General features: G+C 31.1%; 4 protein-coding genes and 1 long non-coding RNA gene across 14 annotated transcripts in view; 2 read left to right on the plus strand and 3 right to left on the minus strand.

Annotated features, from left to right (window-relative positions):
• Window positions 1-968: 968 nt before the first annotated feature.
• On the minus strand, window positions 969-1,562 carry LOC655108 (uncharacterized protein). The gene has a single exon (XM_008192879.3). It carries the CDS (start codon window positions 1,560-1,562, stop codon window positions 969-971), a length of 594 nt encoding a protein of 197 aa, XP_008191101.1.
• Window positions 1,563-1,843: 281 nt separating this feature from the next.
• RagC-D (Ras-related GTP binding C/D) lies at window positions 1,844-5,647 on the plus strand. Of its 3 annotated transcripts, none has more exons than XM_064358151.1 (8): window positions 1,844-2,040; window positions 2,092-2,246; window positions 2,297-2,525; window positions 2,574-2,751; window positions 4,540-4,676; window positions 4,731-4,873; window positions 4,936-5,096; window positions 5,240-5,647. In XM_064358151.1, exons 2-8 carry the CDS (start codon window positions 2,233-2,235, stop codon window positions 5,419-5,421), a joined length of 1,044 nt encoding a protein of 347 aa, XP_064214221.1. In that variant the 5' UTR covers window positions 1,844-2,040; window positions 2,092-2,232; the 3' UTR covers window positions 5,422-5,647. The 3 variants fall into 3 exon arrangements, with proteins under 3 accessions (XP_064214221.1, XP_008191099.1, XP_008191100.1); XM_008192877.3 differs by having other exon boundaries at window positions 1,844-2,010; XM_008192878.3 differs by having other exon boundaries at window positions 1,844-2,010; window positions 4,948-5,096.
• Window positions 5,648-5,678: 31 nt separating this feature from the next.
• The window catches only part of LOC103312381 (uncharacterized), a 137,712-nt gene continuing 117,562 nt past the window's right edge, over window positions 5,679-25,828 (minus strand). For both annotated transcript variants that reach the window (XM_064358155.1, XM_064358158.1), the window contains exons 2-5: window positions 11,862-12,476; window positions 11,618-11,806; window positions 5,980-6,036; window positions 5,679-5,928 (exon numbers count right to left, since the gene is read on the minus strand). In XM_064358155.1, coding sequence (XP_064214225.1) covers window positions 5,738-5,928; window positions 5,980-6,036; window positions 11,618-11,806; window positions 11,862-12,476 — 1,052 coding nt within the window. In that variant the 3' untranslated portion in view covers window positions 5,679-5,737. The remainder of the gene's footprint in view (window positions 5,929-5,979; window positions 6,037-11,617; window positions 11,807-11,861; window positions 12,477-25,828) is intronic.
• LOC135266840 (uncharacterized) lies at window positions 7,899-11,611 on the minus strand. Its single transcript, XR_010335049.1, has 2 exons — window positions 8,245-11,611; window positions 7,899-8,197 (listed from the first exon to the last, which is right to left on the minus strand). It is a non-coding gene; the product is annotated as an uncharacterized LOC135266840 (long non-coding RNA).
• Obsc (Obscurin) overlaps window positions 15,722-25,828 on the plus strand; it is a 61,806-nt gene continuing 51,699 nt past the window's right edge. For 5 of the 7 annotated variants that reach the window (XM_064358082.1, XM_064358087.1, XM_064358088.1 and 2 more), the window contains exons 1-7: window positions 15,722-15,840; window positions 17,426-17,524; window positions 20,957-21,075; window positions 21,130-21,273; window positions 21,320-21,445; window positions 21,492-21,662; window positions 21,718-21,883. In XM_064358082.1, the coding sequence (XP_064214152.1) occupies window positions 17,495-17,524; window positions 20,957-21,075; window positions 21,130-21,273; window positions 21,320-21,445; window positions 21,492-21,662; window positions 21,718-21,883 (756 nt within the window). In that variant the 5' untranslated portion in view covers window positions 15,722-15,840; window positions 17,426-17,494. Of the gene's footprint in view, window positions 15,841-17,425; window positions 17,525-17,620; window positions 17,712-20,956; window positions 21,076-21,129; window positions 21,274-21,319; window positions 21,446-21,491; window positions 21,663-21,717; window positions 21,884-25,828 lie in introns of all 7 variants that reach the window. The other 2 variants (XM_064358085.1, XM_064358084.1) reach the window with 2 other exon arrangements.

Below are 25,828 nucleotides of genomic sequence, written 5' to 3' on the forward strand. Positions count from 1 at the left end.
TTTGTGCGTTTTGTTCTTTGCATTGTTTGGTGACTCCTGGCTCGCATCTGTCTCTGTCCAACCAGGCAAAGTTGTATCTTTCATCCCTCTTTGACAAAATTAATGGCGTCGCGACGCGCCTTCTACTACTCGAGGGTCAGAATTAAAAAAAAATTGCAAATTTAGGATTTTCTGAGAAAAAAGTAAATTAAATTAATGAGAAATGCAATTTAATCATGATAGAATATAATTGTAATAAAATTTAACGATGAGAAGACCAACTTTCTTAAAATAATTTTTAATAAATAAAAGACGCGTTGCAACGTTTCGTTTATACAATAAACATCGTCAGGCTAAAAAACACACATACTAAAGTAACCAAAATTAATTGCTAACTTTTTTAGTTGTTCAAGTTCTTGGAAGTAAACATTAAAACTAACAAAAGTTGGAATTAATCTGATGAATTTTTAATTAAATTAAGGGTCGGTTTACAGAAAACGAAATTAAGTTTTCAGAATTAAACTAATTTGAATTAAGTTGTCATTTAAAATGCATTGACAAATGTCAAATTAATCCCGAATTAAATTTTTATTGCGATTAAAATGTTCTTTAAACCTTACAATAACGTAATGACAACAACACATCCACACTGAAAAGATCTTGGTTCAAAAAAAATTAAGTAGTGATAAATGCAACGAGTTTTTATCTTTGTGTAGAATGAACAAATGAAAAAACATTAATCTAAATTTCAAATTTGTCTTTTGTTTCTTTAACATGATTAGCTAAGGGTGTTAGATTAGTTTTACATTCTAAGATATACTCGCTACAAACATACTATTGGTGGTTTTTATCATATTCTTTAATTTTTTTAGTTTGTCCAATTTAAATTTTAAATTAAATATTATTAATAAGTATTAAATATATTTATAAATTACTTGTTTATTAGAGTAGATAGAATTATTGCAACAAGAATATTACAAAAAAATATATTAACTCTTTTTTTCCTGTTCTAACAAAGTCTTAACATGTTGGTCTATCACTCGTTTGGGATTTTTCACAAACTGTTTATTCTTCATAATATGCTGGAACATCTTGATTCCTTGCAACTGATTCTTCTTAATTTTTTTGTTCTTCTCAATCCCTTTTTTCTTCTTTGGTTGCGCATTTTGTTTAAATGGAATACTGCTCCTACTTTTCAACAAACTTTCCAACGAAGGTAAGGCATCATGAAGCGGATTCATATCACCAACCACCGGCGTTTTCTTCCTCTTGTCGCGTAATTTTTCCTGGTTCATTACTTCAAACTTTTTCATAAGCATTTCTCGGCGCAACTTTAACTTCTCTTTCTTGGAAAGACTTTTCCCAGATTCGGACTTTACAGATTTAAACGATTTCACACTTCTCACATCATCAAGGTTCTTGTTTAGTGAATCAAAATCGATGCGAAGCCCCTCGAAAATATTTTCCTGGGGCTTGATAACCAATTCTGAGACCGGGCCTGCGATGGGTGTCTCTTGGGGCTTGGGGGCTTGCGGCGAGGCCTCCAAGTGAAACTTTTTCCTCTGTCGGCGCACTTTGCCCATGGTTATTGCAAACAATCACAAATTCAAACGTGAATTTTTGAGGTTATAAAATTCTGACTGTTGTTGGCTACCCTGCACGACAAAAATAAAACTCGAATAAAAAACTTAAAACGACGGAAACCACATATTATTTGCGAGTTATTGTCAGTTTTTATACAAATAACTATAATACAACAATGAAGTGTATTTTTCAAAAATTAAAAAAAAAATTCCTTATTCGTCAAAAAAGTGCAACTTTTTGGTTTTGCGCTACTGTCTTTTATTTGTCTCTCTCCGACCAAGCAAAACTGCATCTCGTGTCTCTTTCTCACGATTTTGATGGCGTCGCAAGTGTCATATGATGTCAAAAGTTTACATTTTTCCACATTTTGATAATTTATGCGATGTGTAATCACCGTGGCTTTTAAATCAACACAAACCCAAACATTTCTCGCAAAATTCAACAATGGTACGTGTCAAACCTTGCGCCAGTTTTTAGGTTAGGGTTCTCCTTTTTCCCTCAAACAACCTGAACTTTGATTGTTCCCAGTCGTATCAAGATGAAGAGGAAGGTGGGGCTTTTGATGGGCATGCAAGTTCGTTTCCTAAAGATTTTGGTTATGGGGCTTTCGACGGGGACCACGACGTGAACCTGTCGGCCTCAGGGGAACAGAAACCTCGAATACTTCTCATGGGGCTCAGGAGGTGGGTTTGCGAGGCATTTGCCGCGATTTTGAGTCAAATCAAGCTTCCAGATCTGGGAAATCGTCGATACAGAAAGTCGTTTTCCATAAAATGTCCCCAAACGAAACTCTCTTCCTTGAAAGTACAAATAAGATAGTTAAGGATGACATAAACAACTCCAGTTTTGTTCAGTTCCAAATCTGGGATTTCCCCGGACAGATTGATTTTTTCGATTCGTCGTTTGATTCCGACATGATTTTTGGCGGCTGTGGGGCGCTAGTTTTCGTGATAGATGCCCAAGTAGGTCAAAAAAAAATTATAAATTGTGGGTTTGACTCCAAATTTCAGGACGACTACATGGAAGCTCTCAATAAATTAAATCTAACGGTTACAAAAGCCTACAAAGTGAACCCGTCGATAAAATTTGAAGTTTTCATTCATAAGGTAGATGGCTTAGGAGATGATTTCAAGATGGAGTCGCAGAGGGACATCCATCAGCGAGCCACAGATGACTTAGCCGACTCTGGTAATTAAAAAAATGCAATTCCGTTAAAAACTTTTTGTCCAACGTATTTTACGGAATTATTTTTTAAATAAGATTGATAAAACTGTAATAGTTGTAGAGAATACGAATTCGAAAAAACAATCTTAAAGCTCGAGTGCTGTCGTTATGCAACGAGCATATGCGAGTTGCATACCCAGACACCCGTGAATTTTAAGCGTTTTCGCATAAGTGTTATTCAAAATTTTTGTTGTTGTGACATTTAATTTAAAACACGTTACTATGGGAAGCGTGTTTTAAAATAGTAAAAAAAAATTTTAAATTAATTTTAAACATGTACCTTAATAGAACCTTAAAAGGTTTTAAATAAAAAGACGAGTTTCGTCTTATAATAAAAATCATCAGGCTAAAAAAACATACATACAGCGTGACCCAGGTAATCGGTCCATAACTTTTAATCTCTACGAAGTCACCTATTAATATTTTATGACAAATTTGCAACAGAAAAACTCAGAATACTTTGTATTTTTAGCAATTTCGAATTTTTCTTCAATGGAGTATTGAAAGGGCATTATTTAACTGACAAATCATTATTTTTTGACTGACAAGTAATGACAGTACAAATTGTTGTGAATCAAGCAAAAACAAATATCTGTTTTCTCACTGATGACTGAGATAAAACGTTTATTTGGTCTAAATCAAATTAAAAATTCAATTTCTCAAAATGCCTTGGATCTTTTACTATTTTAGTTTCGGAATTCTCACTTAAAAAATAGGGGGAATTTTATTATAAAAAATACGATTGCAATAATTTGAAAATTTGGGATAACATTAAAGCATCAAATTGAAGCAAAATTGGGTTAGAAATTATCGTTTGCGAAATAAGTTTTTTCTTTTGGGCAACTAGAAGTATTTATGTTTTCACATGCACTAAAACTTGTAACACGCTGTATGTATGTTTTTTAGCCTGGGTTTTTATTATACAGGGTGGCTAAAAAATATGGATACGGTTAAATGTTTTCAGAACGATTTAACAGAGTAAAAAAAATTAATTAATTAAAGGTAAAAAAATTAAAGTTCAAAAAGTTTCTGGACTAGTAAACCTAAGTTAGCTTTGAAAATACTGTTATTAGCGATATCTGTCACTCGTATATTAGTCAAAAATTAAATTTGGAAGCAATTATTGGTTTAATAATGATCCATTTAAGTAAAACTGAGCAAAAAAATCTCATGTTGATTATGTGTAGCATATAATCGAGTATTTCGTGTCTAATTTTTTTAATAAAACGTGTTTTTTTCAGCTAAAAGTGTTATTTACACAATTTTTTTTAACTTTTATTTATTTTTTGGTCAATGTTTAAGCAGCAAACAGCTAACGATAGATAAAGACAATATTTTCAAGGTTAACAAAATTTTTAAATTTCGATTAAATTAAGGTATGCATGTGTTATACCATAGAACTCAAAAAAATACTCTTCTCAACAATATTAAATTTGACCCTTGTTGCTATTTAAAAAAAAATCAAGTTAGCCTTGTATCCAAAGAACAAATGGAGAGAGAAATTTAATAAACATCTGAAACAATAGAATTTATATACTCTTTAGCACACACCACATTTCAATAAGTTTTGATAAGTAGTTTTTATAATATTTAACTGTATCCATACTTTTTAACGAAACGTTGCAACTCGTCTTTTTATTTAAGACTTTTTAAGAAAGTTGCTCATATTGTCGTTAAATTTTATAACATTCAATTCCGTAATTTTAAGTTGACTTGACTTGGATTTGACGTAAGAAATGTCACTGGTTCCAGGTTATGACCAAATACACCTCAGTTTTCATTTGACGTCGATCTACGACCACTCGATTTTCGAAGCGTTCTCTAAAGTAGTGCAAAAGTTGATCCCTCAGTTACCGGCCTTGGAAAACTTGCTCAATATTTTAAACACGGTACGTTTCTTACGAAATAAATGCAATCGCGGGATAATTAATTCGTTATTTCAGAATTCAGCGATTGAAAAATCGTTTTTGTTCGATGTGGTTTCAAAAATCTACATTGCGACCGATTCAACCCCCGTCGATATGCAAAGCTACGAATTGTGCTGCGATATGATCGACGTTGTGATTGACGTTTCGTGGATTTATGGGTATATATTAATTTTTTTCTAGAGTTTTTAACAGTGGCCAAATTAATTTGTATTTTGAGTAGTCAAGTTTTCAGTGTCAAAGAGGAACAAGACCCGGCCGCCTTCGACGAGCAGAGTTCTAGTCTTATTAAGTTAAATAACGGTACTGTTCTTTATTTGAGGGAAGTCAACAAATTCCTGGCTCTAGTCTGTATTTTGCGAGAGGACAATTTCGACCACAAAGGTATGTGTGCACAGCTTCCTTGATCACATGCCAGGAGGGCGCCATCTTGGAAAAACACAGTTGGTGTTGTAAAGTAGATGACGCCACAATGCAGTGATCAAGGAAGTTGTAATTTTGTGTTAGTAACAATTGAATGTGTTTAGGAATCATCGACTACAATTTTTTGTGCTTTCGGGAGGCGATCCAGCAAGTGTTTGAATTGCGAAATAAGTGCCAAGGTAACTCGTTAACTAATTCCGCAGGCAGCCCTATAGTTAATGGAAACAATATTTTGGGAGAGAGGCATTTAAGTCCCACACTAACTGATGAACTAGGTAGTAAATAAATTAAATAAATGTAAGAAATAAAAAAATGTACATAGGTACGATGTGCCTTTTATTTTTGTGTACGACTTGTTATTTTTATGTTTATCGTTTCATATATTTTAAAAAGTCTAAATGTATATATAGCGTCTTTCCATGTATCATTTTAAGTTTTGTAAGCACACATGTTAAACCAATCGAAACCTACTCTCAGCTAAGCTTTGTTTCAATAAATTCTTTATTACCGAATTGTTGTTTTCTTGAAACTAAACCACGACCATAAGTTTGGTAGAATATAATATAAATATACAAATAAATACGAGCGAGCGAGCGAGCGATTTAATCTTCTCCATCCATCGCAATTCCGATTTTTTGCAAGTGTTTCTTCCTTAAAGTATGAGCTTGCTCCCGTTTCCAAACGTCGCTTAAGACTTTATGTGCGGCTTTTTGGTCTTTACAATCGCGCGAACTTCGAGCCACCAACCACGTGCCTGTCACGGTCTCGCTACCTTCGCAAATACGACACTCTCCTACAGTTAGAAAATTACCAAAACTAAGCAAAAAATAAATAAATAGATTACCTATGAACGTGGCAATGTGTCGGTCCTTCTCGTGCACTGCTAGAGCAATCACCATTCCTAAAAAATAAGCGAGACTTTAGTACGGAAAACTAAGTATTAGGAGGCGAAACGAGAAAAATGCTCCAAATTATTTTAAATGAATTTAATTCAACTACGTTACTAACTACATAATTGCTTGAAGAAAAAAAGACTTCAAATTATTAATAAACAGAAAAACTTCACGAGTAAAGGAAACTAAAAACCCAAAATTTGCGACTCGTTCCATATTTACGAGTATATTCAAAATGATGATCCGTTATTATTATTTTTAATAATAAAATATATTCTGGAGCGGGGATCAGTCCTTCAGTTTAGTCAGTTTAGTCGATCAGTTCTTTTGATTAGGCAATCCTTTCGAAAGTTATTTTTCGATCTTTGGTCGCGTGATCAAAATTAATAATACTTACATTTTCAACAGTTTAGACCCCAAAGGTGCTCAAGTAATAAATACGTTACATTTTACCGGTGGTCAGGTACCTATCTGGAAGTTAATTTAAACCTAAACGAGAACGTTTTTGTAGAAAATTTAATTCTCTACAATTTATTGTTCGCCACACATTTTTCATCATTTTGTACTATAGTGGCAGCATTTTAATAAATAATATGTATGGGAGGGTGTGCAAATTGTATTAAGGTAATACCAAAGCCAGTAGATATACTAAAGTAGCGACACGGACCTTGACAGGGCAACAATAACGATTATATACTCTAGAGAGGGCGCAACTATCGAAATTCGACATATACCGCATTATTTACATAAAATGCGTAGCCTTGAAAAGCCTTAGTAAGTGCGTTTTGTCCCTGTTTCTACGTTTAATCTTCACTCAATAAAATTGCTAATGGGGATGCTCAAAAGTGATATTCGTTAAAGGTCACGTTAGATGATAGATTTAAATCGAGAATGTATTTAAACACTCAGTTTAGTTTTCCAAGGCTCGACATTTTTTGTAATAACGCTGTAATTTTAAAGGTTCGTCAAATTGTCAGTAATTTTGAACATACGTCAAAACTGTCAAGATTATCTCACTTTTGAAAAATTGGTAAAGAGCACAGTGATTCTGGCGTTCATCTGTAGTTTTACTGTGGTTATTGGTTATGAACAGATTTCATGGAACTTTTAAACCTGTGCTTAAATCACGTAAATAATAAATCGACACCAAAAACATTAAACAAAAGGGCCTCCAGACTGTTCAAAGTCGTCCACATTACGAAGCACGTCTGTGTGAGAATACTGGAAACTCATTCTAACAAAAATTGTTTCAGAAACATAAAGTGTTAGGTACCAACTTGAAAGAGAAATTTCTAAGATACCAAATTTTCAATAAGTATTTCAGGTAGATTTAAACAATACTTCCTTGAAAATTCATTCTAAATTATTAGATTCTGTCTTAATGGGAAAGAATTTAAGACCGCTCTGCTTACACTGACCTTCGTTTCACAAAATTTAATGCATCTAAATCTGGGAATTGTAGCGCATCGAAGTTTGGTGGACTTTCTATAGCCACTTATTTACAGCAACTATGTTATACAACATTTAAATAATAAAGATAAATTCAGGTTGTATTATTTCTATTTCTCAGGTAATATCGAGGTGTAAACCGTACCCTAAATGGTTTCCTGTGATTTAATCATGATTCCTTCTGATTTTCCTTAAATTTTTAAAGTGATTTCCTTAAAATTTCTTTATTTACTTAATTTTGTACACTGATTTCCTCTGCGGTTTACCTCTCAGGTAATATTGAAAACATTTATTTTTCTTATTGCGAAAAATGTCTTGGTTTCATAGCAGTTGTTAATAGTGTTGAGGGAAAAAATTAAATTTAATTAAAAAAAAATAAATCGACCAATTTAAAATCTTGGAGTAATTAAATACGATAAACTGTAAAAACACTTAGAGAGGAGTTTATTAAAATTAGAAATGTAAGTATCACAATTTTTTGAGATCAAACAACTATTATTTTGAAACGTGTTTTTGGCTTTTTCGTTAAATACAAAGTTCAAATTCTTTTAAGGAATGAATTCACTGTTGAAGCGCCAGCACCTTCTTCGAAATGTCCATAAGAGTTGCTGTATTCTGCGCATTCTAAAAGCCTTTCTCATTGCAATGTTCAGTTGAATTTAGGGACGATCTGATTTATTTTTACGTGAGTGAAGCACAAGTTTGAAGGTTTCATGGTATCTGTATACATAAACTGTAATAACCAGGATGAAATTAAAGACGATCACCGAATTTATTGTTCTGATTCACCAATTTTTCAAACGTGAAAAAATCTTGACATTTTTGACGTACGTTTTTGAATTTTGATGGTGGAGCCATCTGTAGAGTGTATAATCGTTATTGTTGCCCTGTCAAGGTCCGTGTCGCTACTTTAGTATATCTACTGGCTTTGGGTAATACAAGGTAAGTCCGGCAATCCTAAAAACTAATAATCAAATAAAAACAAGCGTATGATATTAAGTTAGTAATCCTCTGAAAAAAATATTGTTATATTTCTTATACTGAAAGAAACGGTGCTTATAAATGTTGTTTTGTGCAAAAAATAATAAAAAAATAACGCTGGATAGCTCACATTTAATTGTAAAACTCAAATTAATTAAGAATTACAATGAAACATGAGTTGGAAATATGAGATACACAACTTTATTTTATTTTTTACTTATAGAGGTTACCAATAAATTTTAAAATATTGTTTCCTCAATACATGATTTAAACCATCGTCTTTGTCAGAATGTCATTATCATAAAAAAAATTCAATAGAGGTTTTCTACGCTTAATTCCTCATTCTCGGCGTCAAAATAAAACGATTTTAGGTTTTCGGCACCGAGTTTTGCCTTTTTTAAGCAAGGTATCGATCATTACCTATGCATTAATTATTTTAATCATAACGAATTGTAGAAAAATTGTGAAAAAACCACATGCAAAGAGAAAAAAATAAAGTATTTAATTCTGTATTTTTAAGTTCTTTGAAGTTTAAGTTAAGTTAAATTCAGATCATTCAAACTTAATTAATAAGTCCTGTTAGACCTTGTTCAAGACGTAGGGGAAGTGCGGGCAAGAATCATTCATGATTAAGACTTCTGTGAAACCTTTGTTAAGTAATTAATAATAATAATAATAATAATAATAATAATAATAATAATAATAATAATAATAATAATAATAATAATAATACTAATACTAATAATAATAATAATAATTATAATATAATTTATTTCCAACAGACTTATTAGTCTAAAGTGGACAAGTAACAATACAATATACCAAAAAAGAACAAAATTGAGATAATTAAATTATACAAAACATTATAATTTACAAAGAAAAATATTCTAGAAGCTTGACCTTTACAATTTTAGTTTGGAAATTATTGAAGAAAATATCTAAATCTATTGTAATATTATTATATAATTTAAAACGTTTAAAAAGTGGAGAATTCAGATAATGAAAGGTATTATGGGCGGAAAATAAAATGTAAGAGGATTTCGGTTGTTAGCTCTAGGTACTACAATGTTCACTTGATCCAGAAGATCAGAGCTGATAATCTCACCACATTAAAGTTTCTGCAGAAAAATAATACATTGAACATTTCTCTTACTTAATAAAGTGCTTTCATTTACGTTTTTTAAAAGATCACTTTGAACACAGTGCCTTACAGGATGTCTATTATAAATTTTAAAATACAAGTATTTACAAAATTTTCTTAAAATATTTTCCAAAACATTTACGTAAAACTGGTAGAACGGACACCAAACATCACAACAATATTCATGCTTAGACCTAACAAGAGTAAAAAATAAAGTTTTAATGCAAGATACATTAGTAAATTCTTTTGTATTTTTACATATAAAGCCCAGAGTCTTTAATGCACTACTAGTTAGCTGAATAATATGAGGTGTAAAGGTCAAACCACTATCCATAACTATGGCTAAGTCCGTCATTTTATTGCATTTATTAAATAGAAAATTGAAAAAAGTAGAAAAAGTCACTATTGTTACTCTCGATTGATGCTTTAATCTAAAAACTTTATTCTTTCTGGGCAACTTTTTTTATCAACCCCAGATTTTTTTCAGTTCGTCTCTTCCTAACGTTTTATTATGGTGAAGAAGTGAGAATAGAATTTTACGTATTACTTTTATTATTTTAATGCGGCCAAAACCCCATACCCCGTCTTACCTTTACGGTAAATTGTATGAAAAAATTAACTTCCAAAAACTATGTTGCCATCTACAAATAAATAAGTGTTTACCTGTTAGAGTAATCGTACACATATGAATAACCGTAAAAGCAATTTGAAATGTTGTTAGCTATTTACAAAACAGACAAGTATTAATGAAAGTGAAAAATTCATAAAAAATTGCAAAAAACAAGTTTTTTTAATAAAATTCGCAAAAGGCGTGGCGGCATAGTTCAGTGTCTTCTGCAAATAAAATAAAAATAATGATTGGTCATCTAGTTTGTTATTTAAAGCCTATACCCCGTCTTGTCCGCACTTGCCCTGCGTACTAATAATATCATCTATTTTTTATTAATTTTTAAAACTAAGGTTTATAAAAAGCTCTATTAAAAAAATTTAATTCGTTGTTAAAAGTTAACAACTCGAATCGACTAATCAAGTCAAATTGCATCAATTTGATGACGTGATGAGTTAATCACGCATTTAATTGCAAATTAAATTAATGACGCTTCCATAACTCAGTGTTTAAGGTGTAAAACCGATTTTTTTGGTTCTAATTTTTTTTAACAGTAATCTCTAAACCTAATTTAAAAAACTTCAATAACATGTAAAAAGTTATCCTAATGAGCAATAAAGAATAAAAAAATGTATTATTACGACGTCATACTTTTTTGGGACACTCTGTATAATCAAAAATATTTTCCTGAAATGTCTTCTCGAGTATAAATAATAAAATAAATTTCAAAATATTGTTTCCTCAATACATGTCTTTGTCAGAATGTCATTCTCATTAAAAACAAAAATTTTTCAATAGAGGTTTTTTACGCTTAATTCCTTATTTTCGGCGTCAGAATAAAGCGATTTTAGGTTTGCGGCACCGAGTTTTGCTGTTTTTAAGCAAGGTATCGATACAGAAAGAATTAAAGTATTAACAAAAACTCGACTCTGTGTTTTTTAGTTCTTTAAAGTTTAAGTTAAATTCAGATCAATCACACTTAATTAATAAGTCTGTCATAAAGAAAGCACCGTTTCTATTCTTTATTAACTTTAAGAACTAAAGGTGTAAAACGTGTAAGACCGATTTTTTTAAATTTTTTTAACAGTAATCCCTGAACCAAATTGAAAAATAATTTTAGGAACATGTAAGAAGCTAGAAAGGCATTCTATTGAACACTAAAAAATAATAAGAACCATTAAAAATGTATTATTATGACGTCATATTTGTATGGGACACTATATAATCAAAAATATTTTCCTGTAATGTGTCTTAGAGTATAAATAATGCCTACAAAATATCAAAACTCCAACTTAAATAATAACTGAGCTACAGAAGACGAGAGCTGGGCTGGACCACCTGTACTATCACGAATGAAATGATTGAAAGTATGAATTTTCCAGTCACTAGGTGACTGAGAATCGGTTCTTACCCGAATGCATGAAGGGTATTTCCCCGAAAACGGTCCAGTTCCCATCACAGAGAAATCCGTCTTCGTTCGGTGGAATACGATCCGCAACATGGATGCGAAATTTTTTTCGTGTGGAGTTCTGGTAACAAACATCGAAGCGCATACCAGCGGCGTCACTAATCCAAGATCCGTTGATGTTGCAAATGACACCTGAAACCGTGTTACAATTGAGAAAAAAACTCCGAACCCTGTAAAAACTAACTACCTTCCTTCTTATTCCCTTCGCTTTTCCACTGCATTAGCCCTTCCACATCTTGCAGGATCTTATGCAAGACCTCCTTTTCCTCCCTGGTACTATTACTATTCTCCTCTTCGCCACTGATCATTTCTTCCACTTCAGGAGGCTTAGCCTCCTCGTTTTGGGGCGCGGGGGTGCTCGCCTCCGGGGCGCCGCCCCCAGCCTGCCCCGCTGGCACCGCCCCACTCTTCAGCTGTGCATTCTCCTCGCTCAGCATCCTCGTTTTGACAAACTTCACTGCTGGATTTTTCATGTTGATGGGAATCACCAACGGAACCACAGTGAACCCTTCCGGTTCCGGCTTCTTCTCCTCGCTTCGTTTGAACCCTTTCATGTTCCTCAGAGGCACCAACTGGCCGTTCTGGACGATGTACAGCTGATTTTCGGCGATTTCTTGCGAGCGTTTGTTCCGTTTTTCGCTTTGTCTCTTGTCGAAATTTTTTCGTTTGTATCTTTGGATGAAGGAACGGAGATCGGGACTCATCGGACGTGTCTTGAAAAACTCACGTTCTCTTTCGAGGAGGGAGCGTTTAGCTACGACGAGGTCGGTTTGTTGGTCCTTAAGTTTAGATGATGCCGCTTCTGAAATCGTGAAGATTATTAAGCTGACTCCTAGAATTTTGAGTAGATTTTTTTGCATATTATTGTAAAAGAGCGCTTGGTTTCATGCCACATCAAGGCTAAGAACGGCTCGGACAACAAAACGTCAAAATGACAACCTGCCAAAAAGCGATCTCTGGGCGCTCGAGTCAAAAGGGCACTTTCATGTTTCCAGGTTTCTTCAAAAAGAAGCAACAATAGGAAGATGACACCAAAAATTCTCTTCAAGTTTTTATTTTCATTTAAAAATTTATAATGCGAAGCACAGGAAGTAGTAATTCACGACAGCATTCCTTAAGTACATCAGGGTTATTTTAAAAGTAAATACGATGAACCAAGAGCGAAAAGAACAGTAACGATGTTTGCTTAGGTATTTAGAACAATTAGGTTTCTACCAATTTTTCCGAGAATTTTTTTAATGATTAATTTTTGATTCGTAAAAGTTAAAAAATCGAAATAATTTTACATGAATTATATACTTTTTTTCGCTTCAGAGAAACAAATTGTACTGCTCGGACGATTGTTTTAAAAATGTAATGTTAGTGTCTTTTAATTATTTTTATGTATATTATTGTGGCTTGTGTAAAACGTGTAACCCAGTTACCAATAAAGGATCAATCAGTCAATCAAACTCAAAAAATTTGGATTCGATCCCGGACCAGGCTATTTTTTTTTCTTAACAGTTGTAATAAAAACCAATAAAAATTATCGCATTGATAGAAAAATTTCTCCAACTCAGATAATATTAGATCGACCTCAGATCTGGAGTTTTTTATATATATTTTTGTAATAATAATTAGAGAAAATATTTTTTTTATAAAATTTATTTGTTCACATATTAGCTGTTTTAAAACATAAAAACGCCAACCTCGCATTTTCTTTCAAAATTAGCTGTTCATGCACTTCAAAAAAAATAAAATAAAAAATAAATAAAAATTGAAAGTTTACACTTTCAATCAGAGATCTAACCATTAATAACTATTTTATACTTTTATCAATTTTATTAAAAAAAATAGTTTGGTAAAATACGACGTTGTCGTTTTTATAGTTTTGAAACAGCTTCTAACTACATTTAGGCCTGTCAGAAATTATTAAATTATTTTAACTGTTAACTGTTATAATCTAATTATAAAATATATATTAATGGAAAAACCTCTCCAATTCAAAAAATTTTGGTTTGATCCCGAATTCGAGGATTTTTTGTAAATATTTATAATAGTGTAATATAAATTTAATATTAATTAAAAATATGTAGGTACTTAACTTCAAATGTGTTGATACTTTAGTCCCTGTTTTCAAAAAATGTTTACAGAGACTAAAGTGTATCATTTATTCCACAGGGGGTTCAGTCCATATTTAATCCCTAGGGAAAAAATGACCCACTGTAGTCCCAGTAGACAAAAAATAAAGTATCTATTTTAGTCTCGGAACAGCCAAAAAAAAAAAAATTTAAAGTGCAAAAAATACCCTATATACCTCTGGACCAAAGTGTCTAAGTCCCTTAATTGGTTGTTATCCTCGCGCTTCGCCCTCAAAATAATAAAACTATTTCAAAACAGTACTTTTACTTACTCATACACCCTAAATTTTTTGAAATAATTTGATTTTTTTGACAAAAACACGTTTTATTTAAAAATTTATTACACAAAAACTAAAAATCATAGAAAAATAGAACTTTCACCACTTTAAAGGGAAAAGTTTAATCCTTAATCTTTTCTAATTGTTTGGCGCAATGCAATTAGAAACAGAAAAATTAAGAAGTATGTTAAAAGTTGAATAACTTGAAAAAGTTAAATGAAACACCCAATGTTTGTTGTTGCTTCTCAAAGATTATTAAATTGTCTAGCTTAAAACATAGAATTTCAAATGTCTAAAGTTAATATCTAAAAAAATATTTTACTTTTAAAGTTAATTTCAGCAACAATACACACTATTCATGAGCATTGTTAAACCGTACCATAACCATAGCAACTTCACCACAAACCATTTGTTGGGGTTTATAGAGGAATTTAAAAATTCGCCAGAGATATTAAAACTTTAGTTATTTAATTGTAATAAATGACAAATAATGGCCTAAGGGTAACATTAAAGTTGTTATTAGCAGAAAATTCCACTTTTCGAGTACTGAAACGACTGTTAATATTTTTTTTAATGTTTAATGTTAAAGATCTTTTGAATAATCAGCAAAAGACACTTAACTGTTAATGTTTTTAGAGAGACAATTTAAAAGTCTTTTAAAAATAAAAATATAAAATTGGGTGTTCCATTTAAAATTTTGAAGTTATTCGACTTGCAACAAACCTCTTCATTTTTTATCTTCTTTATTGCAGTAAGCTAATAAAAATAATATATCCTTTAAATTTGATCTTCCTTCTTTAAAGTGGTGAAAGTTCTACTTTTCTGAGATTCTTAGTTTTTATGTGATGATTTAAAAAAGTGTGTTTTTGTCAAAAAAATTAAATTACTTCAAAAACTAACAGAATCGATTAATACAAGTTTAAATTAAAATTATTAGTATAAAAAACTATGTCCAAAAAATGCAATAAAATTTAGGGTGTTCCATTTGAAAAAACTTAACTTTTGTGTTTTTTTAATATTGGAACACTCTGTATATATACCGCAGTATTTTAGGAACATGCAACAAAAACACAGTTATAATATAAAAAAAGAAAAGTAACAATCTTTAATAATAAACAAGTTATGGAGCTTTTTCGGATCGTTGGGACAGCCTGTATGTGACGCACTCAAAAAATGCAAGTTCTATTCCTGGTCAAGCCCATTTTTTTCGCAAAAGCTAGAATAAACCTAGATAATTATTTATGCAATTCATGTTACTGCGTTGTAAAAAGGTTATAATTATTCAGGTTACAGAAGTAACTTTGTTTTCAAGCGACGTAAGCGGTGTGTTTAGAAACAAAAGACGTGCTCGTATAAAAAATATGAACTTTTTAAAAACGCAATTTTTTCAATTTTGGGCTTTTATGCCTATAAAAAAAAGAAAATTCTAAAAGATAATTATAAGGTAGAAAAAATAATTTTTAGTTCACTGTATAGACATCACAATATTATTTTTAGATGGAGATAGTTTCGTCACTTCTCCTATTTATAGTTGAATTTACTTCGACTATTTTAATTTCATGAATGGATTTTTCTAATAATTATTGGAATTTGAAGCGACGTTCGCATCCATACACCAACCAAGTGCAAAACAGCATCCGAGAATAACTCGGATAAGATGCGAGGGATCGAGTGAGCGTCGAACGATTCGCCAGTGTTTCGCGAGGAGCTTACTTGATCATATTATTTATAGGTGGTTGTTTGTGGTGTGTATCGTGTCAATAAATAGGTGTGTGAGTGAGTCAATAAAATCAGGGTAAAATCTGAACATTTTCCAAAAATTCTAACCATCATTATTGGGTTAACCGTGACTGCGTTCTTGGAAATCGAATTCCGAACCAAAAATAGAACAATTGAGATGCTTTACATTTGTTGACATTGCCTAATTATGAAAAAATCATTCAATGGAAATACTCGAGCAACAAATCTTTTGTGCAACATATGCAACGACCTCAAACATTTTGTTGTTTCAAATTTTTTTGGAACAAACAACAACCCAACGAATTTTAATGTGTTTGTTTTTCGATAAATTAAATTCGTTTAAAGCTTAATACATAAATAGCAATCAAAATACACTCAGGAGTTGGTTTTTTCAGGAATTTGTCAAAATGCCAACACCATTACTGTACCAAATGCATTATTTTTCCCTGCAAAACATTCAAATCTGGCAATTAGGCAACGTTTTAACAACTTTATTAAATTTGTATAATCACAAAATAATTGAAAAATCGCCAGCTATTTAATATTAATAGTAATCTCAAAAATCTTTGGTCTAAATTCTATACGTGTTTCGTCATCCATATTGGCATTCTCTTCAGATAAGGGCTCGATAAAAATTTCTGTCGTCTTATCTACAGGCTGGCCCAGTCAGCTCCCATCTTCTGTAGCTCAGTTATTAGTAAAGTTGGACTTTTGATATTTTATAGACGTTATTTATACCTTAGAACGTATTTCAGGAAAATAATTTAATTATACAGAGTGTCCCAAAATGCCTTTCTAGTTTCTTCAAAAATCAAAAAAATCGGTTTTCACCTTTAGTTTTAAAAATTAATAAAAAAAGGAAACGATGCTTTCTTGTAGACATTATTAGTACGTAAATCTTGAACATATTCAATAAGTTTGATTAATCTAAATTTCTACTGGGTGTTTATAATTGATTTTTTAACTTTTTGAATTTTAGAACTTTTTATTTTGCCTTTTTCAAAGGTTTCCGGAACCGATTAAAAAAAAACTTTAGAAACATGTAAGAATCTAGAAAGGCATCCCAATGAGCACTAAAAAATAATAAGATGCCACTAAAAAAATTATTATTATGACATCATACTTTTTGGGACACTCTGTATAATCAAAAATATTTTGCTGAAATACGTGCTAGAGTATAAATAACGTCCACAAAATATCAAAAGTTCAACTTTACTAACAACTGAGCTACAGAAGACGGGAGCTGAGCTGAGCCATCTTGTATGTATAATTCAAAAAATTCAAAAAATCAAAAATAGATGAGATTTTTTTTATATTCGCTGAATCATATCTATTACGTCTTAATTTAACGTTTCTATTTGATTCCTAAAATTAATTGAATAAGTAGTTAGCTTAATTGGCGCAGTCGGTAGGTCGACAGTGGAGAGTTTTATCAAAAATTCTTGACTGAAGCAAAAAAATAACAAAGCATAAGACAAATAGTAAAGATTCTTTAGCCGCAAACCCCTTGGGAGAAAGTTTGGGCATCTTGGCACCCCTGCGCCGCTTTCCTGTTGGCAGCCAACCAATTGTATGATATTTAGCAGAGATTGACTGACCCACTCTTTATATAGATCAATTGCATCGCGATTTTTCCGCCTTAGTCGCCTCAAGTTGCTCAACTCTCGTCCCTAAACAATGTGATGGCTTCCCATCGCACCACAACCACCGAGGTGAGGCCCTCCAACCCCCAAACATTGGAAAATAACCACCCAACACTTGTTGCTACATCGCATCACAATGTACTAATCGTCTCTATTTATTTATAGATAAAATAGTCGCGCCACACAAAAACACACGGAGGAGAAGAAGGACGAAATTTTTTGAAATCGAATAATGATATTCGTTTTACGCCAGCCAGTATGTTAGAGACCTCCACTTGCTTGTTAGTGCTGCTTTCTCACTTTTCTCTTTCATAGTCGCGATTGACGATTGATTTGGTTCGGGAATCGTCAATCGCGAGGGGTAAACTGCAACCAAAATCTTATACACCAGATTTCCTTTGATTTCCTCTGGATTTCCCCTAATTTTTCAAAATTACTTCGCGTAAATTTATTGTTATTCACCGCAGATTTTTTTACAATTTAGTTATAACAATTTGTATTTTTGTAATTTACAATTTGGAAATATTTATCTTATCCAAAAACAAGTCAAATGCACAAAATTTTAGTATTACTCGATACTTTCTCAAAAAGGGAACAAGTTATACTCGTAAGTATCATTGTGCTGTCTTGCTATCTTCATAAAAAAAATCAGAATTAAAAAATTAAAAACGACAAATTAATGCAAACTGTTATCGATAAGAATGAGATATCAAAACCCTCACCCTTACAAGAAACCCCTGAAAATTAAAACAATAACAGTAGTAAAAAGTATTGGTTGGTTTTTTAATCAATTCCACTGCGTTTTTAATTTAATATTCAATAGAATTAAAAAAAACGACATGTGCTGTGGAATTTTTATTTATGACCAGATTTAAAAAAAATACTTTTAATTTTTTCTTTTATTGTGAAAGTAGATATATTTTGGGCAAATTTCTTGTTTTATTTATAACCTGTAGGAATTTTTATTTTTATAATTTGGAAGATTTTTTTTTATAAAAAACATGTGCAATATGTATTACTTTTACTAAAAAATACTGTTAAAAAAAGTGTCAAAATTCAACAAAAATTAATAAAATTTAATAAAATCTAATCGGATGGTGTCAAATAAAACAATGTCAAAAAGCAGCAAATGCAGGATAATATTGCCAATATTTTTTCAAAAATACTTGCGACATACATTATCGGACAAAAGAAAGGCAACACTAGGAAAAATAGCATATCACATGCAAATGAATTATGATGGGGCAAAATATGGTATTATTAAAATAATCAAAATTAATGTCAAGTCATTATTGTATTAAGGTTCAAAAAGCCGCTTTGTTCACTTGGAGTAAGTATAACAAAGAGTTATTTTAACACGACAAAAGTAAGTAATTTTTTTTTAAATGGCAACCGACGTTTTTGCTTACTGTTTCAGATAATAATTAGTTTGTATTATTTTAATATTTATGGCAACAATTTCATTATTGTTTTAAATTATCCATTTCTATCACTACGAAAACAGTTAGGCACCTTTATTTTTGGTACCTATGGACGGGTACAGGTTCCAATATGTTAGCTTTTCCAAATTTTAAGTAAATATGTGAAACTTAGGACCGATTTATAGAAGCGTCATTAATTTAATCCGCAAATAAATGCGTGATTAGCTAATCACGTGAGCAAATTGAACCAATTTGATTGGTCTATTCGCGTTGTTAACTTTTAACAACAAATTAAAATTTAATGAAGCTTTCTATAAACCGGCCCTTAAACTTAAAAATTAAAAATATGTTTTATTTATTGAGCTCTGTTACTTATTAAAATTAACACACGCATTTCTGATACACCCTCTGAAACCAAATGCCCATTATAAAATAAGGCAAGAATAAATAGATAAAGCATTTCTGTTTAATTTTAAATATTTTCTTATTTTGTTCAATTAATTTTTAATATATTTATTTTTTTTATTATAAGAAAGCTAAAAAGATAAAAAGAAAGGAGAAAATATGAAAAAATATGAAAATAGTAGATAAGAATTTTGCAAAATATTATAGAGAAAAGTTGTTGTACTCGTCGAGTTTTATCACTTGGTAAAAATAACACACGTATTTCTGATATATTTTGAATGTTTTTTTAATAATTATTAGCTGTTTCAAAACTATAAAAACGCCAACGTCGCATTTTAGTGATTAATTTTTTTTTAATAAAATTTATTAAAATTGTAAAATAGTTATTAGTGATTAAATCTCTCATTGAAAGTATAAATTTTATTAACTATTATTTTTCTAAAGTACATGAATAATTTATAGCAGCTAATTTTTTGAGAAAATGCGACGTTGGCGTTTTTATAGTTTTAGGACAGCTAATATCTACATATTTAATTTCTAAAATTCTCAAGGTGCATTTTTTTTAACTATATTTCCAATTTCCAATAGGCAATATATAAAAGAGAAAATGCGACGTTGGCGTTTTTATAGTTTTGAAACAGCTAATAGTTTCCTATTAAAAACATTTAATATGAAACCTAAACACAAAAAACAATGACCTCATAAAATAAGGTAAGAACAAAAAAATTAAGCTCTTTGTATAAAATTTTTTAAAACTTTTTTATTTTATCTTCTTTTTTTAATTCTTTTACCATTTTTTCCATTTTTTTTCTACCCAGAAAAAATGATGTGTATTCTATCTAAAATGGTAATTAAAATGACGTCATAAATATCACTATGGTGTCAAAATGGTGCATTTAAAAAAATAAAATCGACCTCTTCGAGGATCTTTTGAAAAATGGCTCATAACAAAGATATGAATTTTGCACGTTACTTCTGGTTCAGTCTCTATATTACACATATTTGTACCAAGAAAACTAAATATCTTCCAAATTATAAAAAGAATGTGGGGCCCTACAATGACATTTGGAAATTTTTATAAATATTGTCTTATACTACTTTAAAAGCCATTAAGGCCCAGTTTCGGAGAGATAAAATTTAACAGAAGTTTAATTGAACCAGAAATCAGGTCTTATTAAGGAGCTTTTTAAATTTTTTAAAACAGTTCACAAATAAAAATTTTACAGCGTCTACCGTTTTTTAAACGGTAAACTCTGTAGAAAAATTTATTTACTTCTTGTAGTCTGTAGGCAAAAGCTTCGAATATGAAACTTTGTATTGTATTTATTAATAGGTATTTTCCCGAACATCAACCAGATTTTCGAAATAAATTCATTGTAAAATCGCCACGTAATTGGTAAAATTACAAATTAACGCTGTCCTCAAATGTTTAATGCGCATACAGATTTTATTAATTAATTGATAAAAAATTAACTCTAGATTTTGTATCCTATAGACACTAATATACTGATTATGATTGACTTATTTAAAATGTCTCTGCAATTTACCCCTCGATCAATTGCGACTACCTCTTCTTCTTTTCGATGGAATTGATGTGCAGTTTAGGCATAATTGGCAAAACAAGTCACACTGAACACCCCTTCTTGAATTCCCAGTAACAGTTTTTGGTTTTTAGACAAATGGGGAAATTCTAGTCGCGTGGCAGAAGTACGTTGCGTGCAGTTCGGACGAAATCACACTGAAAGAAGGCGATGTGGTCGAACTACTCGATACCGACGACCCGGTGGCTTCAAAGTAATAATACAAATGTTAATTTGGTTTTGGTCCCAAAACAATTTTTTCCTTCAGGAAGCCAAAACTTGACCCGGAACTGGACACCGTCTCCGGCGAGCTTTTGGACAGCTCCGCCGCACGGCATAAGCTCTCGGTGAAGCCCAGAAGGACACATTTAAGCTCCAGACATTCCCCTACGAGACTGAACTTGAGCGCCAGGTGCCACATTTTTTAACTTTTGGGCAAACAAAAATTATTTTTTTAGATGGTTGGTGCGTGAAATCACCGGGTCGAAAAAACAAGGATGGGTCCCTTGCAAGGTTCTCCAAACTATCGATGACCCGAGTCCTGGAGGTGCCGGACTTCCTGGAGATGCCCTCTTCCGAAGACAGTACGTTTCAATATTTTTTCGAATTTTTTTGACTTTTTTTTTGAAGAGCTGTGGTCAAAGAACTGGTCGAAACCGAGCAAGAGTTCGTCAAAGACTTGGACTTTGTGGTCCAGAAGTATCTCCTCCTGTCCGAAAGCAAAAACGTGCCAAAAGTCATCCGAGACAATTTCGACATTATTTTCGGAAATTTGAAGGAAATTGCCGAATTTCACCGCACGTAATAATTTATTACCACAATTTCGGTTATGTATTTTTTAACAAAATTGTTGTAGTGTGTTGATGGAAGGTGTGAAGTACTACGCCAACGAGCCCCATTTGTTAGGCAAGGCCTTTTTGCGACTGGAACGCGATTTCGATAAACATGTCGATTACTACATGTACGAACCGCAAGCTCAAGCTTTTCTGGACGCTTGTGACGAAGCTCACGACTATTTCGACGTAAGTTGTGTTTGTTTGGAAGTGAATGGAATGATAAATAAGGAACGGATTAGCTTAGGTTGAAAATCTGGCAGTTAATCTTTCAACGTAGACGGGGAAAGGATGTTTATGATTATGTAAAAGTTGCAGAAACCTGTTGAACCAACAGGAAGTCAAAGCCAAGGCGTAGAATTTACAATAATATTAATATTTCAATTTAAAAAATTAGATTTTTTCTGTTTAGTGCAGTAATGTAAAAATAATTCCTTTAGCGTTCACTTAAATAAAAAAATGAAAAATTATACAGAATGATTTATATAAAATTACGAGTTTTATTATAAAGCCAAAAAGTTTAATATTAAATGATCGAAAACGCTACTAATAAAAACTGGGAAGAAAATGTACATACAACAAAGCAAGATACACTAAAGAGTTAAGATTTTTAAGGTAAACACCTTGTCTTTAAAAACTAGATTGTTAAAAAATGTACACAAAACACTTGAACTCAACAAATGCCAAGTCGAGAAAAGTGTCATTCTATAAAGACAGCGATACGAATATTTTACCTGACTAAGACTAAGAATAAATTATTTAAAAAAATATAATAAACAGTGAACACCTCGTGAGCCACATCTCGTGAAAAAAGCACAAACAACTGTTTGTCATAAGTTTGATGTCGTTCATCAGCGTCAGAGAGATTGTACGACGTCCGACGCTTTTGAATCACTCTGTATACGGTTGAAACATACTTTTAATAAAACTAATTTATTAATAAATAATTTAAATGTAAACAAACGATTTGATAAAAATATACAAGTCGTTTGCTTGTTCATTTAAATAAAAAGTTAATTCGATAAACCGAGAACCCTTTACAATAATTAGTTCGAATTTATCAAGGTTTTATTGTGATTCTGACTACGGAAAACTAAGTACAACAAAAATACAAAATACTACAAAATAACTTAATTTTAGGTACTCAAAACTTTTTTAAGTTTCAAATAGCAACTGTCAACAAGTCATTTGTCGTCATATATTTGACGTACTCTACGTCAACTGGTCAGGAGAGGGTCCATCAGTAGCGCGCAATAATTAATAATTTATTTATCCGTCTAGGTTGGCGGACACATTTTTTTAAACTGATTCATATGCAAAATTTTATGTTGATTTCGAATCCGAAGTTTGATTTTTTGTGTGGAAAAAAGACGTTTCTGTAAAAAATTTTGAAAAACTTAAAATTGGTAAAATTTTGTGTTTACATCGTCATATCTTCCTTCTGGATAAAGCTAGAAACTTTGTTTTTTTGCAAAAGATTCCTCAATTAATGTGGATTCTAACGAATAAACACAAGTTTTAGTTTGGACACAAGAAAAGTGAAAAAATTGCATTTTTCTTGTAACGTTTCATATTTGTGTAGTAAAATTTTCGAGATGCGTGAAATTTTTTTATCGTAAAATGTTGAGCTATACATAATCGAGGTGAAATGAAGCTAACAGCATGAATAAGTTTGGTGCAAGAATCATTTCGATATCTTTAATGTGTATTTCCCTTTGTATTCGTAGTGTTGCCCAATGTTTTCAGTTTTCTTTTCTCAAAACCAAAAGTTGTGTATTTACGTTAAAAACTACATTCATTTTGAGCAATCTAAAAAAAACAAGTTTATCCACAAGGAAGATATGACGATGTGAACGAAATGTTTGACTAATTTTAAGTTTTTCAAGAAATTCTACAAAAACGTCTTTTTTATGAAGGCAACTCCAAATCGAGAGACTAAATTCGAATTCGAATTCAGCAGAAAATTTTACATAAGAATAAGTGTTTAGTAAACGAGTCCATTTTTAAGATAAGTCCTCCCCGACCATAACCCATGAAAATGAAAGTACGACACTGAATTGAAGCGAAATATTTATTTTTCTTTTTTATTTATTTATTTATTTATTTATTTATTTTATTTATTTTATTTATTTTATTTATTTTATTTATTTTATTTATTTTATTTATTTTATTTATTTTATTTATTTTATATATTTTATATATTTTATTTATTTTATTTATTTTATTTATTTTATTTATTTTATTTTATTTGTTTTATTTATTTATTTGTTTATCTTTATACAGCGTGCTCAAAAACTGGCGCACCAACTCAGTGGTGTGTGGTAGAGAACTGGTTACATATAAAGGTAAAAATAGTAAAAAATTCTTAGTATTAAAGTTATTGATAAATAACGGATTTTAGATAAATGATATGTGGCAACGTTGTCTAACAGTCATGATCGCAATAGAATTTCAGCAACAATAAAAATAAATTATTTTTGAAACGGTTTCCTAGGGAATAATTCACAGTGTTGGCACATCTACACATTGTGATTTTTTGGATGAATTTAATTTTTTTAAATTAAAAAAACTGCTAAAATCTGATAGTAAATTTAAAAATAATTATTCATCGTTTTGTTACGGAACAATTACTTGGTATGAAACATAAAAACATAAAAAAATAATGAAAACTAAAGAAGTTAACACAATAAGTTTGTAGGTCCAGATTTTTTTAAAATATGACTTTAGGAATTTTTTCAACATTTTTCCCATAATCTGCACTTGCTTCTTAATAACGTACCAGTGAGTTGGTGCGCCAGTTTTTGAGCACCCTGTATTTAGTATTTTAGACCCAATTGGAATTTTATATGAATCACCCGGTAGAATGTAAATGTTATAGAAAACTATCGTTGAATAAATTACTTAAAAAAATTAAACACAGTAACACCTTTTTAATCCGAACATCTCGTAAACCAGAAAGACAAGGGCATCGAGTCATAGCCCAAACATTCGAACACTTATTATTAGCTTATTGCAGTTATACGTATGTGGTTGAAATATAGTTTTGAGAGGATCACTGTGTAAATAATTAATTATTAATTAAAAACTCTAAGTAAGCTACAGTTTAAAATGTCCACGACAAATAAATTTGGAATTTGCATATTTACATATTTTTCAAAACGCCTTGAAAACGTTTAAAGATACAAATAAATAAAAATAAATAAATGAGAAAAAATATAAAAAAAATTGTAGTTTGCATATTTGCATGAACAAAACTCCTTGAAAACCTTTAAAGATAAAGAAAAATGTATGAAGTTGTAGAGAATTAATTTTTCTACAAAAAAGTCCGAAGACCATCGCATCATCGCCAACAGTTTAGGTCCCAAAGATTTTAGCAGCTCAAGCGACCGCATGATTTTCACAAGTGGTGGAAAACAGTTTAAACCTAAACGTTTGACAAAACGATATGGTTCTCAGAATGTTTATGAAGCAAATTTAATTCTCTAAAACTCTGTCTTTTACATTTTTTGTATCGTCAACAATATTCGTTTATTCGGAGCAATTTGAAAATAATGTGTCCAGGCGGTGCGCAAATTGGTAAAAACTGGAATCTTTTTTTAATATAGTTTTCGATGAAATTTTTGCTTTTTTAATTTTATTTTTTATATTTTTTTATTTTTTTATCTTTTACTATAGACTATTGAGAATTTAATACTCTATCTGTCTCTATATTTTTTAGTTGTTTTGTGGTCACTGTTATTTAAATATAGTCATTTTTTATTCCAATTTTCTTTAAACTTAGACGGGCTAAGAACAACTGTGCTAATGGAGCTCACTAACAACAGGGGCGTTTTATTTGTATGTCGTGTCGCATCCTAATATTTAGTTAACCGTAGACATGGGAACGCCATTTGCCTATTTTTCAATCTTCGATTTTTTTTTCTGGAAAATTATAAATAAATTATTCAAGAAACAACATAGACTGGTCTCAGGCAGGTCAGGAGCAGGTCCTTGCTCCTAACTACATTGACTGAACAATTTATAGTTAAAAAAGGACTTACAAAATTATTGATAACGTATATCTTAGAATCGTAACCAACTTGAAAACCTGTACTACACTTAGCGTTTACATTCAGAATATTTCTGCGACTGAAC

This window comes from Tribolium castaneum, chromosome 1 (assembly GCF_031307605.1).
Source record: "Tribolium castaneum strain GA2 chromosome 1, icTriCast1.1, whole genome shotgun sequence".
Taxonomy (NCBI): Eukaryota; Metazoa; Arthropoda; class Insecta; order Coleoptera; family Tenebrionidae; genus Tribolium; species Tribolium castaneum.